Genomic DNA, 14767 nt, shown 5'->3' on the forward strand with positions numbered 1-14767 from the left:
AACTGCCTGAGGGGCTGTTTTACTGGATGGGGGCCTTGCTCTGAGTCTTCACCCAGCACTCTGTTCCCTCCCCTGGCAGAGGAATCAGGCAGGTTATTAAAACATCTAACTCGGGAACAGTAAGGTGAAAAGCAAATCACTATCAATTTGGAAATCGGAGGGGAAGCAGGTGCCATTCCTGCACCTGCCTCCTGACTCTCACACATTTTCCCAGAACTGCAGCCCTTCTGCCTGTCTGGGCGCATCTGAGGGTTGCTCACCGGGGCTTGTGGAAGTGGAGTCGGTCCCCAGGTTGGTCCCTGAAGGGCTCCAGTCCTGGTGCTAGAAAGGTGGACACGTCCACAGCAGCAGTGGGTATGCTGACTGAGGTCACACGTCCAGGAAAGAGAGGGTGGCCAGTTCCCAACAGTTTTAAACCATTGGGTGTCAGAGCAGCGCATGGGAAACGGCTGTTTGGAAGCAGATAGGCTTAGTTGCATAGAGACTCTTGCAAGCGCTGAGCATTTATTGCCTAAGGAAAGTCTGAGAGCTTGTGCCAGCTGCCCTGCAGAGGGCCTGTGGGAAATGAAACCTGCACAGCGTCAGGTGCTGGGAGCAGGCGGACCAGCAGGAGTAACTGTGGGGACCTGGCCTTAGGTATCATTTCTCCTGTTCAGTTTGGCAGGTGCTGTTTGACTGGAACACACTAAGGTATACTTTTGTTTTTCATCTCCATAGTGCAGGAACTATATTGATATAAACAAGCTCATTCACTGAAGTTTTCCTCAGTAAAGAGCATCTTTTGGGCTTCCTTGGTTCCTAGATTTGGCTTCTGTTCTTTCAAGAAAGGTCTCTCTCTCTCTTTTTTTTTTTTTTTTTAATTTTATTTATTTGGTTGCACTGGGTCTTAGTTGCAGCAGGCGGGCTCCTTAGTTGCGGCTCGCCAGCTCCATGGTTGTGGCATGCGAACTCTTGGTTGCGGCATGCATGTGGGATCTAGTTCCCTGACCAGGGATCGAACCCGCCCCCCTGCATTGGGAGTGCAAAGTCTTAACCACTGTACCACCAGGGAAGTCCCAAGAGAGGCCTCTCTTTATCTACCCATCAGTGCTTCATATTATTGCCCTAGTTTCACAGCTCAAAGTGGGGAAAAAGAAGACCGCCTCCTTAAAGTATAAATGACAACTTTCATTTGGTGGCATGCAATGAAAAATCTTTAAAAATATATACCTTCTCAGTTTGCTCAAAGAAGGGGTTTTGCTCTTTTAGCAGGAAATGGTTAAAAAAAAATTTTTTTTTTTAATGACGGCTCCATCCACAGGAAGTTTTCTTAGGCTGAGCTCAGAGACACAGCCTTTCTCATTAAACATGATGAGCGCAGCCTCATTCTTATTTTGTCTTGACCTTAAAATGGGGACAGGGCTTTGTTGTTTAAAATCTTCATTTGTTATCTGCCTGTTTTCCTTTGTTAGCAGAGAATGAGAGTGAACCCCTGCTAGTCTTGATGTCCTGCATGAACTGTTTTCCAGCTGCAGATTGACAGAGTATCAGACAGGGTTCACTTCTTAACACCTGCTGCTTCCATATAATACAGAATTTCCAGCTCTAGCCTCGCAGAGGACACGGTAGTGTTTATATGAGGTGGGGGCCTTTGGGAATGATTGTACTGTTATTTTTCCTATTTCCTGTTCCAAAGACAGACTTTGACAGCTCAAACCTCTTACAAAGAAATAATGCTTCCATTGTTCGAAGCCATTTAATTATGTTTGAGTATCTCTTTAGAAGGCACAGAAGGAGAAGAAAAAGAGAGGTAGGAAAGGGAAAGCCCAGGTCAGATAAGCGAGCAGACAGAGAAGCGATGGGGCCAGTTTCTTGGTCTGAACTGCTGGAGGGGGTGTGAAGACTGTCGTTCTGAGAAGATGGGACGGATGGCCAAGAGCTGAGCAGACCAGACAAGTTCATTTTTCTTCTAGTGTAACCTTTATTAATTTTTTCTGACAGTACAGTCCTGTCTTGCATAGGATTTTGCGGACTCAGTAGTTTGGCTTGCTGGATTTTGTTTGGTGTTGTCGTGTTCCCCAGGTCGCTTGGGATCCTATGTGTCTCTGTGAATGGTCTGACCCAAGAATGTTTGTCTCGGACATCAGGAAAGATGGGCTGCGTTCAGTTCCACATGGACCGCGTGCTCGTACACGAGCCTCGGTTTCTCATCTGGAACCTGGGACTTATATACAACATTTTAGCCCAGAAGGCATGAGGCCTGGCAATTGATGCCGAAAAGCCAGAATGCTTAAAAAGTCAGCCATAAATGTGAATGAACTTCTGTGGAAGGACCTATTTTGGCACCAGAGCTGAGGTCAGTTGCAGGAGAGTCCTCCCACTGTGGGCGCTGTGAGCCAGTAGGTGTCTCCTTCACTGCCCTTCCTGCCCACTCCCGTCCTGCTTCTGGGACAGCATGCACCCCTGTGTCTGGCTTCCACCTCCCACAGCGGTGAACTGCCACTGCAGGTAAGAGCAGTCCTTACGGCCAGATTCTGGTGGTTGGTTTTTTGCTTACTGCCAGATGCAGTTTCCTGCTTCACTGAGCTTATTTGATCTGTCGAGGCCAGAAACTCCTTTTTGTTTGTTTGCTTATTAAAGTGGTTTAAGTCTTAAAATTAGAACCTTCAGGTCCTGTCCTGAGAGACTAAAGGGCTCCTTTGGCCACTCCAGGGTGGCTCCCTTTGTCCCCAGTTCTCTGTCCCTCCTAGGTTTTTACGGAGACTCTCAGGAAGGATTCAGGCGTGCTCAGCACCCTTACTGGCCTGTTCCAACCCCAGGGGAAGGGAGATGCCATGCGAAACTCTGAAGTGCGGGTGGTGGCACATTAATGATCATGGGCATTGAGTCTGGCTTGGCAGGGACAGAGGGAAAGGCCGCGAAGGTGAAGTAAGTGGCAGTGTCGCAGGAAAGAAAGTGGGGCCAGAGAGGATGGTCACGTCCCAGGTCTCAGGTGAGTCCCTGGGACGGGGGATGGCCGCCGAGTGTGGGTTCTTGGCTTTGCACAGGAAAGAATTCAAGAGCGAGCCATAGTAAAGTGATTAGAAAGTTCATGTGGGGACTTCCCTGGTGGCGCAGTGGTTAAGAATCTGCCTGCCAACGCAGGGGACACGGGTTTGAGCCCTGGTCCGGGAAGATCCCACGTGCTGCGGAGCAACTAAGCCCGTGTGCCACAACTACTGAGCCTGCACTCTAGAGCCCACAGGCCACAACTACTGAGCCCACATGCCACAACTACTGAAGCCCGTGCACCTAGAGCCTGTGCTCCGCAACAAGAGAACCCACCGCAATGAGAAGCCTGTGTACCTCAACAAAGAGTAGCCCCGCTTGCCGCAACTAGAGAAAAACCCGTGCGCAGCAACGAAGATCCAATGTAGCCAAAAATAAATAAATAAATAAACTTATTTTTAAAAAAAGGAAGTTTATTCAGGGAGATACACACTCCATAGACAGAGTGTGGGCCATCTCAGAAGGTGAGAGGCACCAGGGTACGGGGTTGTCAGTTTTTATAGGGGTGGGTAATTTCATAGGCTAATGAGTGAGAGGATTATTCCAACTATTTTGGGGAAAGGATGGGGATTTCCAGGAATTGGGCCACTGCCCAATTTGTGACCTTTATGGTTGGCCTTGGAACTGTCATGGTGCCTGTGGGTGTGTTATTTAGCATGATGTATTACAGTGAGCATATACTGAGGCTCAAGGTCTAGTGGAATTCAATTCGTCCACCATCTTGGAGCTAGTTGGTTCTAACCAGTTTATGTTGTGTCCTCGATGGCTGTCATTCTTTTAAAGGTTATGCCCTGCCCCCTTCCTGTCTCAGCAAGTGCTGAGGTGCTCAGGGGCTGCTGGGTGGGCAGACGGCTATGGTCTCCTCAAGTGTGGTCAAGTCATACTTCAGACCATTAAAACTAGAATTTCTTTTTTTTCTTTCTTTATTTTTATTATTATTTTTTCTTTTTCTTTTTTTGGCCACGCTGCACGGCATGCAGGACCTTAGTTTCCTGACCAGGAAGCAAACCCATGCCCCCTGCAGTGGACTGCCAGGGAATTCCCCAAACTAGAATTCCTGAAGCAAGTTCCAGGCATTGATATTTTGTAAATTTCTCCAAAGATTCTAATACACAACCAAGTGACTGTCAACCAGAGTAACTTTCAGTGTAGATGCTTGGTTGAAGACACAAACTATGAACTAGAAAAAAACTGTGGAACTCTTAAGTGTAGTGGGAGCCCAGAGAAGTTGGTGGTGGTTCTGATAATTTTCTGCATTAATGATCATGGGGCAGTAATTCTTTGATCAAACATTCACTGAGCACAAACTGTAGGCGTGGCATTGACTTAGCTACCACAGAGACAAAGGTGAAAGGGTCCCTGCTGGAAGGACTTCATCTGTTGGAGAAAGAGGGCCAGACCTGATGATTATGCTGCTGAGAGAAAAACTTTTCCAGCATAAATTTAGATCTGAAGTAATTGATAATAGATTAACAGGAGAAAAGTTTATTATGCATGTGGGAGTGCTCTGTAAAGAGAGTAGCTCCCCAAACAGCCAGAGGGAAAGGGTTTATATTGCCAGTTTCATAAAGGGGAGGGGCAGGACTAGGGCTTTAGGGCTTTTAGGACAGAAGGTTCTGATGAAGCTTGTTGATACAGTGTTTTTGGATGTCCTGTGCCCAAGGTCAGTCACCTCCCTGACTGGAGACCTCCCCAAGGGCGGTTTGTGGCAGCTGCTCTTCTAGAGCTCTGCCTTAGGCAGAGGAGGGAATTTCCAATGAGATTTCTTTCTGCATCTGTTAGAAATCAGATGTTTTCATTTTGAAGTAATTTTGACCATTTCTTTTGGGTTATCAGTCCCCACATTCCCCCCAGTTGAAACTTCCCAAGAAGTTTCACAAGCAAGGAGCTGGTTGATTGCTGCAGAGAGAAGACTCAGCTGAGAAGGTGAGAAGTAGGCAATCTGCAGTAAGAAAGACGACCTTGGGTTAGAACAAGCAAACAAAAAGAAAAACAAAGGTTAATGGTTGGAGCAGATTCTAAACCCATTTTCTGAGTCCAGAGGGCAGTCAGTTGAGAAGATATTTAAACGTTGAGTTTGAAGCATTTTTAGGTGGTGGAGGGAGGATGGCAGTAAGATGGATTTCCTGGTTTGCAGTTTGAATGTCTTTGGTAATGGCATCCCACACGTGATCTGCTGTGGTGAAGCCTCAAAAAGGTTTACATCAAGTTGACCAGCTTCATCCGGAAGGACTTTTCAGATCCTCGGGGAAGGGGAAAATGCACGACAGCCTGGAGTCCCAGTGAGGATCTGGGCAGTCAGGTCACCTCGAGTCAGGAGGGTGTGAAGAAAATTAAAAATGTTAACTTGGAGGGTTGTAACCAGGCATTGAAGGAAACCCAAAGAATTGAGAATTTGGTGAAGACTGATAAAATGTACAAGAGGGCAGGATCTAGACCAGTTTACAGATAGATAATAAAACCTCAAAGATAATGAACAGGACTAGAAATCTGAATAACCCACAAGGGTGTGTTACAGTTTTCTGTTGAAACATAAAATTTCTCTCCACAGTCGTGTCCTTCTTTGATCAGAGATACTCAAAGTAAGATTATTTTTCTTTATTTAAAAAAAAAAAGATTTGGCCTAATCATTTACATAAGTGCAGCAAGAATGCCAGTTGACCACATAAGCCTCTTAAAAGTTTGCTTTGCTGGAACGTTTTATAAGGAATCTCAGACTTTTAAAAGTCTTTCGAAGCTAGGAAACCAAGCCAAGAACTGCAGTACCTATAGATTTGGATGAATTCCTATCTTCCTGAAGTCCTTAAAATATCCTACAGTTTTGGGGCCTGCCAGGAAGTGACCTGTAAGTAAGGCTGGGAACTATGTAAATTAGGTACCAGGCCTGTTTTTCTAAGAGGTGTTTCTAAACATTGGTTCCATAAAGTCAGCCTTAGTTCCTTAAAGCTGTCTGGTCGTATACAATTCTATGAATCATTTTTAAATATGCCATTCCAGTCAAAGCCTTGGTTATATAATCAGTGTTTCCAATTGTGTTCTGTACAAGGAGGACGGATTCTTGCTGAACTTATGCAAGTAACTACATTGCCATGAAAATAAGAATAGTCAGTCAGAGTCTCTGAATTCTGGAAGGATCAGGCAGGGGGAAAAAGATAAATGTTTGTTACCAAAGTTAGTGTGCCCAATGCACAGTGAGGCCAAACAAACCAGAACATCGGAGTTTGGAGCAGAGAAAGGTTTATTGCAGGGCCAAGCAAGGAGAACCCTGGTGGCTCGTGCTCAAAAACCCCTGATGGTTTTGGTGGAAAAGTTTTCATAGGCAAAATTTGGGGTGAGGGCTGCAGGGTGTGTAATTTTCTTCTGATTGGTTGGTGGTGAGGTATTACGGTGGTGCTACAGGAATCTTGTGCTCAGCCTGAAATTACCATCCTCCACCTGGGTGGGGGCCTTAGTTCCTGCAGAAGAAACTCAAAGATATTGTTTTGTATATCCCTTGAGGGGGAACCAGGACCCTGCCCCAAGTGTGCACTGTTGTTCTTGACTGCCCCTCCCTTGTTTCTCCATTGCCTCCCTTCCCCAATTAGCAACTGTTTGAATCTGCCCTTTGGAAATCAGGGAAGGTCAAGGAGGCTGAGTGAAGCCTATCTCCTAGAAACAGGGGGTGCAGAAGGGCTTTTGTGCCCAGGAGGGCCCCACAGAGACCTGCTTGGTTTCAGCTATTGTTGAAAAATCCATTCATAAAACTTTTATATCACGTCAGCCTGATACACTGGTTCTTTTATATATCTATACATACATTTATTTATTGATTGATTGATTGATTGCCACATTGGGTCTTCGTTGTTGCTCACGGGCTTTCTCTAGTTGCAGCGAGCGGGGACTACTCTTCGTTGTGGTGCATGGGCTTCTCATTGCGGTGGCTTCTCTTGCTGTGGAGCATGGGCTCTAGGCGCGCAGGCTCAGTAGTTGTGGTGCACGGGCTTAGTTACTCTGCAGCATGTGGGATCTTCCCAGACCAGGGATTGAACCCATGTCCCCTGCATTGGCAGGCGGATTCTTAACCACTTTGCCACCAGGGAAGTCCGATACACTGGTTCTTAACAGTTATACTGGGATTGTTCATGAATGCTGTAAGCTAGCCATCATCAAGTTATTTCCCTGTTTATTATTTTTATAACACGTGTGTTAGGCAAGTTTCAAAAAAAAAATCACAGAATAAAAACCTTAGTTAAATACGTGGGTTTTGTTTTATTGCTGCACTTGATATACATGAAATAATGGATTTCAAGCAATTTTACTGCATATCTACTTGTACTTTTATTCTTAGGTTGAGTTTATAATTTTTATAATCATAATAATCTAGTATATTATATTAGGTTGTTGTTCTACCTGGGTTTATTAGTCAAATAATGTGTGCTCATATTATACTTAATGCTGATAACTCAGAGTGAAACCATGCACTTCAGGTGGGACTTGAACCTATATGCCAGGAGTCGAACCTGGTCAAAACCCACTGTCTTTTAATTGAGGTCACACACCTGGTCTCAGGTCTTAATGAAGCTCAGGTTCTTTATGTCTTGTCGAGTGAGAGACAAAGTGATAGGTAGAAGTGGATTTATTTAGAGAGGAACACACTCCACAGAGTGTGGGCCATCTCAGAAGGTGAGAGTCCCCGAAATATGGTGTGGTTAGTTTTTATGGGCTGGGTAAATTTCATAGGCTAATGAGCAGGAGGATTATTCCAACTATTTCGGGGAAGGGACGGGGATTTCTAGGAATTGGGCCATCGCCCGCTTTTGGCCTTTTTTGGTTGGCCTCAGAACTGTCATGGCACTGGTGGGTATGTCATTTAGCTAATGCATTACAATGAGCATATTATGAGGCTCAAGGTCTACTGGAAGTCGAATCTTCCACCATCTTGGATCTAGTTGGTTCTAACCAGTTTTTGTCATGTCCTTTGGCTATGTCATTCTTTTAAAGGTTGTGCCCTGCCCCCTTCCCTCCTGTTTCAAGAGGACAACTGCTTTTATTAAACTGACACTACTAAACTGGTTTTATTTATACATGAGCTTGAAAAATATTTGGGTTCTTATACTTCTGGGAGTTTTAGGAATATTTAATTTGTCACTTATTTCTCTTTAAGCCAATTGGAACAGAGCTCCTTAAAGGGATTTTATAAATTAATTTGGTAATACCATCCAGGGCTAGGAAAACATCACAAATACAGTGGACCCTTGAACAACACAGGTTTGAACTGTGCGGGCGGGTCCACTCATAAACAGATTTTTTTTCACCACAGTACCACATGATGATCCACGGTTGGTTGAATCCACAGAAGCAGAACCGCAAAAATGGAGGGCCAACTTCAAGTTATACTCAGATTTTCAATTGCATGGAGGGTTGGCACCCCTAACCCCTTCGCTGTTCAAGGGTCAGCTGTAGGTTACATACGTACATACATACACACACATATGTCCATACATATGTAAACAGACAGTCAGATACAAAGAGAGATCTTACTGCACTCATCCTGACAGCTGAGCCACCAGTCAGCATAATCACAGTCACACAAAACTCAGCAGCTTATGTAACGTAAGAGTTGGTTCTCGTCTTTGCCCTGCTTTATTTATCTTTTTATCTGAACTTAGTTTTGGGGAAATGGAACAATTTAAGGTAACCTGCTCAAGATGAGGACTAATGCTTTTTTACTATATTTGACTTTTAAGATTTTCATTTCCCATGGTATGTAATCTTGTGGAGGCAATGGACTAAATTTCAGGTGAGGGACTTTTTGAGAATACCAAGCAGCAGTCTGGGTGTTTCCACAGCCCAGCTGCCTGGGTAAAACATCCGACCTGTTTCCAATTTGTCATTTTTCCTTTTCATCCTCAGGTAGAGGCTGTGTGGAGTCCCTGAGTCCCTTAACAGCCCCCCATGGAGGCAGGGGCCTATTGCTCTAGTGGCTGTAGGGAGGTGGGGCTGGGGTGGGAAGGAAAAGGCCTGGCAGGGTGGACAGAAGGAGCTGGTAGAAGGGTCAGGCCCGCGTACAGCCCTGTCTGGGATGCCTTCTGAGGAGACGGCTTGGGATTTCCAGACAGAAAGTAGAGTTAGGGGATCAGGGGATGAAAAATTATTGAGGAGACATCAAGGGTGGGGGGACTCTTGCTAAAGGCAGGTCAAGGGTTTAGACATCAAAGGTGGGGGGATGAGGGACTTGATCAGATATCAAGGTGGGGGATGACTTAGCAGGATTCTTGCTAAAGGCAGGTCAAGGTCAAGGCAAGAGGGCTCAGTTCTTGGTAAAAGCTGATAAACTAAGTGAATGTCTAATGACTGCATAAAAATTTTACAAGTCAGGTGGTGTCAAATTCTTAGCTGTCAACAAAAATGAAAAAGGGCTTATTTGAGTGTTTTTACTGTGTGATTTTGAGCATATAACCCTGAAGAAGTGGTGATACTAGTAAACTTCCATTCCCTTTTACTGATGTGAACAAGTCCTCAATACTTATATATATATATATTTTTTTTTAATTATTGATTTTCTTTTATCTCTTTTAAATTTTATTTATTTATTTATGGCTGTGTTGGGTCTTCGTTTCTGTGCTAGGGCTTTCTCCAGTTGTGGCAAGTGGGGGCCACTCTTCATCGCAGTGCGCGGGCCTCTCACTATCGCGGCCTCTCTCGTTGCGGAGCACAGGCTCCAGACGCGCAGGCTCAGTAATTGTGGCTCACGGGCCCAGCTGCTCCGCGGCATGTGGGATCTTCCGGGACCAGGGCTCGAACCTGTGTCCCCTGCATTGGCAGGTGGATTCTCAACCACTGCGCCACCAGGGAAGCCCAATACTAATATTTTTAAAAACCAAAAACAGAAATAGAATTAATGCTAACCCCCCCTTTTTTCTATCAATAAGTAATATATAGAGAGAGACATGATGCATTTGGGAAAGTAGTGGAATCCATCTCATTTAGAGTCTGTCATACAGAGTGAAGTAAGAAAGAGAAAAACAAATACAGTATGCTAACACATATATATGGAATCTAAGGGGAACAAAAAAAAAAGGTCATGAAGAACTTAGTGGCAAGACAGGAATAAAGACGCAGACCTACTAGAGAATGGACTTGAGGATACAGGGAGGGGAAAGGTAAGCTGGGACTAAGTGAGAGAGTGGCATGGACATATATACACTACCAAACGTAAAATAGATAGCTAGTGGGAAGCAACCGCATAGCACAGGGAGATCAGCTCGGTGCTTTGTGACCACCTAGAGGGGTGGGATAGGGAGGGTGGGAGGGAGGGAGATGCAAGAGGGAAGAGATATGGAAACATATGTATATGTATAACTGATTCACTTTGTTATAAAGCAGAAGCTAACACACTATTGTAAAGCAATTATACTCCAATAAAGATGTTAAAAAAAAAAAAGATGTATTTTCAATAAAAGTTTACTTTTCATGCTTAATAATAATTTACCAAAAATATAACATCTTTGTCATTTTGATTAATGTGTATGATAATAATTATAATGATAACTCAATCCAGAAGAAAATGATTTTAATGTAGAAGAGCCTTATTGCTACAGGTATATAAATTTTTTTCATTTCTATTTATATATATATTTTTTGTTCAAGAGGGATATGACAGCTAATAAGTGGTAGATTAGATGCTGGACCAGATCATTTGACTTCAGAGCCGGCACCTAAACCACTACATCCTATGTCTTTCCTCAGTGAACGGGTAGATTGTGCATGGAATTTAAGATGCCCTTTTAAACTTCTCCTGCATTATCTAGTTAACTCCTGTATTCCTGACTTAGTGTTTCCACCAGTGGCCCTTTCCCTGGAAGCCCAGACTAGGTCAGGTCACCCTGCACCAGATGCCTCTCTCACAACCCTTTGTCTGCCCCGCTGAGCTGAGAGCACAGCAGAGACGCAGATGGCATCCTCTGCTGCCCTTATTGTCCACTGCCCCAGGAGTGCCCAGTGCTCAGTAACGACTGGTGGATGAGCCAGGTGAATGAGTGAAAGGATTACATTGTCAGATATGCATATTTGTCATCAGCTTTATTGAGGTATTATTTACATCAGCTTTGTTGAAGTATTATTTACATGCGATAAAATTTACCAACATATACATTCATGTGTCCACAACCACAGTCCAGATAAAGAACATTTCCATTACTGTAAAAGTTGCCTCGTGCCCCTTGCAATCTCTTCCCTCTACTCCCAGCCTCTGAGGTCACTGTTCTGCTTTTCTGTCTCTGTAGTTTTGCTTTTTCTGGAATTTCAGACAAATGGGATTATACAGTATGTAGTCTTTTGTGTCTGTCTTATTTAACTTAGCCTAATGCTTTTTTTAAAAAAAATTTATTTATATAAATTTATGTATTTATTTCTGTAAACTTATTTATTTATTTTTGGCTGCATTGTCTCTTCCTTGCTGTACGCGGGCTTTCTCTAGTTGCGGCGCGTGGGCTTCTCATTGCGGTGGCTTGTTGCGGAGCACAGGCTAGGCGCGCGGGCTTCAGTAGTTGTGGCACATGGGCTCTAGAGCGCAGGCTCAGTAGTTGTGGTGCATGGGCTTAATTGCTCTGCGGCATGTAGGATCTTCCCGGACCAGGGCTCGAACCCGTGTCTCCTGCATTGGCAGGCGGATTCTAAACCACTGTGCCACCAGGGAAGTCCCTAGCCTAATGCATTTAGATCCTTCTGTATTGTTGCATGTGTCAGCAGTTCAAGGTGTATTTTTTTAAACCACCTTATTTTTTTTCGAAATAGTCCAGAAATGAATAACTAAACCCATTGAGGTTGAGACTTGATATGCTGAGATAAGCAGCAGTTTCCATGTGTGCTTGGGGCTCATGGGGTCCCCAGAACCCTTCAGCATGTCCGTGAGGTCAGAGAGATTTCATTGGTAACACTGAGATGCTGTTTGCCTTTTTCACTTTCATTCTCTCATGGGGTTTCGGGAGCTTTCCAGATGCTGCATGACGTGTGGGATTGCAGCAGATTGAATGCAGAAGCAGATACGAGAACCCATCTGTCTTCTGTTAAGCTGTCTGACTAAAAGAAATTTGTAAAAATCTCACTAAAATTTTTTGTTTTGGAAAATATAATCATTTTTTTATAACAGATGTTTATTATATTAACATGTAATGGGTTGTTTATTGTTATTAGATGACTTAATAGATATTTTAAATTTTTCTTTAATTTCTCATAAAACAAATCATATGAACAGAAGCTCTTTGGGGCCCTCAATTTTTCAGTTGTAGAGAGGCCCTTAGTCCAAGAAGTTTGAGACTCTCTGGGCTAGGGACATTTTTTAACAGGGCATCAGGAACAGGATGAGGAAGTCTTGGAGCTGGTTGTGGATTAGAAGAGAGTCTTGAGACCTGGGGTGATGACCTGGCCCAAGGTGCCCGGAAAAGGGGCCTCTGGAGGGTATGCAGGCAGAAATATGAGAACATGCAGTGATGGCCAGAGCCTTGTTCTCAGCCCCTGCTCCCTCCCGGGACCTGGTGTGGCAGGTTCTGTCGCATGCGTGCTTCCTCTGATGGGTAGCCCACGCTTGCTTGCAGGAGGGCAGTCAGAGGCTCAGAGGCAGCCACTCTCCTGAAGTGAAGTTGCAGCTACTGTCTGACATGAAGTTGGGCACTTTCTGAGGATCTGATGGCTGTGCTGGGTTCTGATCCCAGGGCACACAAAGGAAATCAGCAGGACTGTTTCTTTGGCTTTCAGGAAACACATTTTACCCTTCTGGTAGAGTTCTAAGCGCAAATTAAAAGGCAAAAGCAGGTGGGAGGCTCCTCTTATCATTGGTGATATTCTTGTTGGAAACAATAGGTGTGGATCTTGGTCAGTGATTTGGACTATGCTGTTACTAAACCACAGCAGACTCACTCCTGTCTTTGACCTGCTCACTGCTTTTCTCTTGCAGGCGAAAGGGCCTGTGCTTCCGACTGAGGAAGATACTCCTCTGTGTCGTGGGGTTGTACGTGGCCATTCCATTTCTCATCAAACTGTGTCCTGGGATACAGGCCAAACTGATTTTCTTGAATTTCGGTAAGTGCTGTCTGTCCATTTTTCCTTTCATTTTAGTAAGAGTTCATTTTCATGGTGATTTATGTATTTATATATTCACTACTCAGATCAGGAAATAGAGCCTTTTTATTGTCCAGAAGGTTCCCGTTGCCCCTTCCCAGTTAAAAGATGTTTGTAACGAGGGCATTGCTCTTCAGGGTTGGCATTTGTGTGCACAGGTGACTACTGCATGGTTGCGGGGGGGGGTGTCTTTCTTCAGCTGAGGTGGGTAGAAATGTTGATAACATGGAGAGTCTTCTGAAGCTGTCATGTTGGGGATGCTCTGTCCCTTGTGCAGTCTAGGAGGTTAACTATCCTCGGAAAAGGTGACCGCTGAAAATAGTGCCTTAAAAATAATTAGGCCTTTTTTCTTTAAATTAAAAAAAAAAAATCTTTTTTTTTTCCCCCTTAAAAAACCCTGACATACTTTGGTTTCTGTGGAATTATATGCTGGCTTTAGAGGTGTTATAGTCTCCTTCAGTTAACTTGGACCTGGTGTGTTCCAAAGTTTGTTTTTTGTTTTTTTTTTTCATGCTATACGTTTACTTTTGGGCAAGTGGGAGGAAAAAGGGTAGAAGTATCAAGTTTATGAAGTGGAAGGTATACGGTTGCCAGGAATAATCCTTTTATGGAGCATCCTTTTACACTTTCAAGATGAGGCCAGGCGGGAAGGGACTGCGCATGTGGGCGTTAGAGGTCGGCGGATGGAACATGGCGCTTGGCACACAGCAGGTGCCTCGTGAATGATGGCCTTGCAGTCGGGTGTGGGGAGCACTCAGGGCAGATGAGGCAGGCTCTGCACGCTCTTGGCTGTGCTGGTTTGCAAAGAGTGGGTTTGAACTTGTGTGTGTCGGAGCTGGAGGCTTGGGAAGCTGGGCCGGTGCTATGGAGGCAGCAGGGGAGCTGGTGAAGAGGAGGTGGGGGGAGAGGACAGACAGGAGGTGTTGAGGTGTCCTGTGCGACTGGCCTGGGGCAGCAAGGCAGGGGGTGGGTGGCCCCTCGTCTGTAGTAACACCAGTGCTGCAGACTCTGCAGAGGCCCATGTGCATTGGGGCATATGAGTTTGGGGTGTTAAGTCTGCAGTAGACTTGATCACAGGAAAGTGGATGTCGCTGCTAAAAGGGAATGTCTGCTCTAAAGAGAAGCAGGAGGAGGAGGAACAGAAATAGTAAGGTGGATATCTAATACTTCATAAATCTAAAATGCGTTTTTTATTTGGGTGTCATAAAGTAAGTGTAAAACACATGTAGGTACACTAAGAGGCATTTGATTTTTCTAACATAAACGTGGCTAAACTTCCAGGAATTTATCATCCCTGAGTTTTCACCGCTTGTGAGAAGCACAAACTTAGAAGGAACTCACAACCTATTAAAATCAAGAAAGTTTTGGTTTTTTTCTGACTGTAATGTCCCTTAAATGTCCACAGTCAGTCTAGCACAGAAGAGAGTTTGGGTTACATGCAAACACGAAGCCACAGGCTGCAGATTTCCCGATAGCAGACCTTAGAGTCAGCCCTGCACAGCTTTCGCACAAGGCAGGCCTCTGGACACCTTCAGGCCCCTTGGGCAGGTGTCTTGGCAGCAGGTGACCTGCTGCCCTCTGGGCTGCCACACCGTGGGGCCCCAGCAAATATTTGAATTGAGTTGATTTTCTTTAGGTCAAT

At 44.7% G+C, this 14767-nt stretch overlaps 1 protein-coding gene across 3 annotated transcripts in view; it reads left to right on the forward strand.

The window, feature by feature from the left end:
• ABHD12 (abhydrolase domain containing 12, lysophospholipase) overlaps positions 1 to 14767 on the forward strand; it is a 67960-nt gene that overhangs the window by 34134 nt on the left and 19059 nt on the right. For all 3 annotated transcript variants that reach the window (XM_061207961.1, XM_061207962.1, XM_061207963.1), the window contains one exon: positions 12962 to 13086. In XM_061207961.1, the coding sequence (XP_061063944.1) occupies positions 12962 to 13086 (125 nt within the window). The remainder of the gene's footprint in view (positions 1 to 12961; positions 13087 to 14767) is intronic.

This window comes from Eubalaena glacialis, chromosome 13, assembly GCF_028564815.1.
Source record: "Eubalaena glacialis isolate mEubGla1 chromosome 13, mEubGla1.1.hap2.+ XY, whole genome shotgun sequence".
In the NCBI taxonomy this organism is placed as follows: domain Eukaryota; kingdom Metazoa; phylum Chordata; class Mammalia; order Artiodactyla; family Balaenidae; genus Eubalaena; species Eubalaena glacialis.